Genomic DNA, 3,061 nt, shown 5'->3' with positions numbered 1-3,061 from the left:
AAATGGAGAGCACAACCACCTTTGACACAACCAGCTTGTGGCGCTGTTGACTGTGGTTCAACTGTACTGAACAAAAATATAAACGCCACACTTGTTTTTGCTCCCATTTTCAAGCGCTGAATTCAAAGATCTCAGACTTCATGTCTCCAAAGGCCTATTTCTCTCAAATATTTTTCACAAATCTGTCTAAATCTTTGTCAGTGAGTATTTCTCCTTTGCTGAGATAATGCATCCTCCTCACAGGTGCAACATATCAACGATGCTGATTTGACACAATGATTTTGGGCCTCTTAGAATGCCCACAGCAAAAGGTCACTCTAAAATGTGCAGTTTTACTGTATTTGGGGAGTCCGGGTGGGGGAGCGAAAGGGTGTGCTAGAAAACCAGTCGTTATCTGGTATGACCACTATTTGCCTCAGGCAGAGGAACATCGTTGATCAGGTTGTTGTTGATTGTGGCCTGTGGAATGTTTTATCTATCTATAATTGTACCTTTTATTACCAATGGATGATCATGATTAATGTTTCAAAGTTCTGTAATTGCAAAACTTGAATGAGTGAAAAAATTATATGGGGAAAGTGACAAATTAAAGTTTCATAATCCCTTCAACCCAAGGACATATATGACACAAATCTTTGTCCCATGTTGACCTCTCAAAGTACGGGTAAAAGCAAACAAAATTAGAACACATTTCAATAAAATTGTTATCTGTTATCAATTTGATAATCAAGACTAATGTAGGGAAAGTTGGGAACCAATAATGACAAAACCCCAAAACAACTGAGAACAAAAACATTTATTTTTCATGCTATTCTATGAATAGAACATAAATGACAAAATAATGTACAGTATGTTGATTGGATTTTCATGAGCACATCCTCAAAATGACCTGAAAAGATCGGCTCAATGTCTTTAATTGGGGAAAATCTAAATTACTGCATATGGTATGAATAGTTTTGAAGACTATCAGTTTGACAACAGAAGGTAACCTGCTGTCATCCATCAATTATTCAGCACAGAATCCATTTTGAGCAGGCACAAAGCAAAACGTTAATTGTGTGCTCATTGAGCGGCTGGGTGGTTGGGTCACAACCCAGTTATATTACGTAGATGCATACTTTAACAAGAAAATAAGACGTCAATTGAATTTAATTGCATGTTTACCTTTCTAGAGTTGTTATCCTTGTGTTAGCAGTGTTATTTTAAACACTCCTGAAGTGCTGATAGAATATCTTGCAGAATGGCATTTCTGTTTTCCTTAGACACCTGGGCAAGAAAACCAACAAACAATATTACTTTGGGAACCTAAATGGACTACATTTGGTGTTAAACCCAAAGAATACAATGTAGGATTATCATGCTGAAAGTAGTAAAGTTGCAAGTCATTAATACAGTATGCTTCCCAAAAGGTGTTTACACTGGTCCATACTATAACCTTGTGCAGGATAAGTAAGTACTTAGCACAACAATAACCATAACGGAGTCCCCCATGATAAATTATTTGGACATTTCAGTGAAGCCTTTGTTGTTTAATCAGTCAGGCATGATTTGCTGGTAATCCTGCTATAGGAGAGGGATAGTGCAGGGCATGGCGCTCTGCAACATACAACAGACTGACTGCCTCATAAGACCATGTGAGATAAAGTGGAAACACTGTCCTACAGATGCTAAAAGCTCTTAAAACTGACCTACATACCCTGCCCCCCGAAACCCCATTTTCCTGGCTACTGTACAGTATTTGTGTTTGTACTCACAGTGAAGACCCTGACATCGCTCCTAGTCCGCACATCTTCCACCAGACCAAGCAGTTTCCCCTTGGGGATGGGGATGGTGCCCAAAATGGTGCAGGAAGAGCAGTCTAATGTCATGTCTCACCGCCTTGATGAACGGCTGGCTAAAGAGTTCCATTTTACCAATCTCGTCAAGGCACAAACACCTTCTTGCCGGTCCCGTCTTCCGAGCCCACCTGGACACACGATAGCATTGAATGTAATAGAGACTTGTCGACGACCAATTTATGATTGTTATATCAGTTGCCCACCTACTAGGTACTGGTTGCCTTGTGTGAGTGCACAAGAATGAATGCGCTGGAACCTGTCTTTGGACGAAAGGTGGGGATAAACTGGACTGGTCGCCAGTAAATTGCAGGACATACAGATTTAATTACACTCAAATTCACCCCAATGGAAAATTTTTAGTTTTCAATCAACTTGGCATGCCTGTTTTTGGAATGTGTCAGAACTCAAGACTATCCGGAGAAAACCCACACAAGCATGGGGAGAACAAACAAACACCATACAGGAAGGCTGGATATGACTTTCAAACGCAGAACTTCACAACCGTGAGGCAGATGTGCTAAGTGGTAGGCTGGTAATTCAGATTATCCCTCATTTGACTGTTATCCTACCCCAAGTTTTCAAATAAACTGCATTCTGAAATACCCACCTGCTTGGATGCAGACCTGAGTGTACATTATGTTGTTGTTCTTCATCAGACCACGCATGAGTTGAGACTAAATCAACAGCACATCTGCTGGTTAAGTAAGGCAATCCAATTTGTCTTCATTTCTTTAAAATATGATTAATCAACAATCAATCCGTTATTATGCCCACCCCTGGATTGCATTCATCGCAAAACACATTGTTTCCGTGTAACATGAGGAAAAAACTCATCATGTTAATAACATGTAATAAAATATGTGAATAAGGCTGTGAGTGTACAGAAAGTAGTTTGCTGTGAGTACAGATAAATATTTTCAAGAGATAAGAAGAACAGGCAGCACTATGACACCTTCCTTTACAGCTAATGTGTAGGCGGCACTCCGGGCTCACTTTACAAGCAGCATATTCACAGTCAGTGACAGCCAGACGGCACCACTGCTACTAAAAATGTCACTCTGGAATTTATGTGTTCGCAGGCTTCCAATTATGCCCTGCGTTTTGAGAAAATCAAAAGGTTCGATGATTTGTTAAGCAGAAATAAAAGGCAACGTTCTTACGGCATTAATTATAACAGGCACGCTAGCGTGTGGTGTACCTTCGTGAAGAGGGGGAGGGCCAGG

At 40.3% G+C, this 3,061-nt stretch overlaps 1 protein-coding gene across 1 annotated transcript in view; it reads right to left on the bottom strand.

Moving 5' to 3' along the window:
* Positions 1-781: 781 nt before the first annotated feature.
* The window catches only part of ntpcr (nucleoside-triphosphatase, cancer-related), a 7,358-nt gene continuing 5,078 nt past the window's right edge, over positions 782-3,061 (bottom strand). The window contains 4 exon segments of the mRNA XM_061690305.1: positions 782-1,266; positions 1,755-1,868; positions 1,870-1,966; positions 3,014-3,061. The exon segment at positions 3,014-3,061 is cut by the window's right edge and continues 78 nt beyond it. Coding sequence (XP_061546289.1) covers positions 1,198-1,266; positions 1,755-1,868; positions 1,870-1,966; positions 3,014-3,061 — 328 coding nt within the window. The 3' untranslated portion in view covers positions 782-1,197.

This window comes from Phycodurus eques, chromosome 11 (genome assembly GCF_024500275.1).
Source record: "Phycodurus eques isolate BA_2022a chromosome 11, UOR_Pequ_1.1, whole genome shotgun sequence".
NCBI classification, from domain to species: domain Eukaryota; kingdom Metazoa; phylum Chordata; class Actinopteri; order Syngnathiformes; family Syngnathidae; genus Phycodurus; species Phycodurus eques.
Note: the sequence above shows the minus strand (reverse complement) of the source record. Positions and strands in the feature narration are given on the sequence as shown.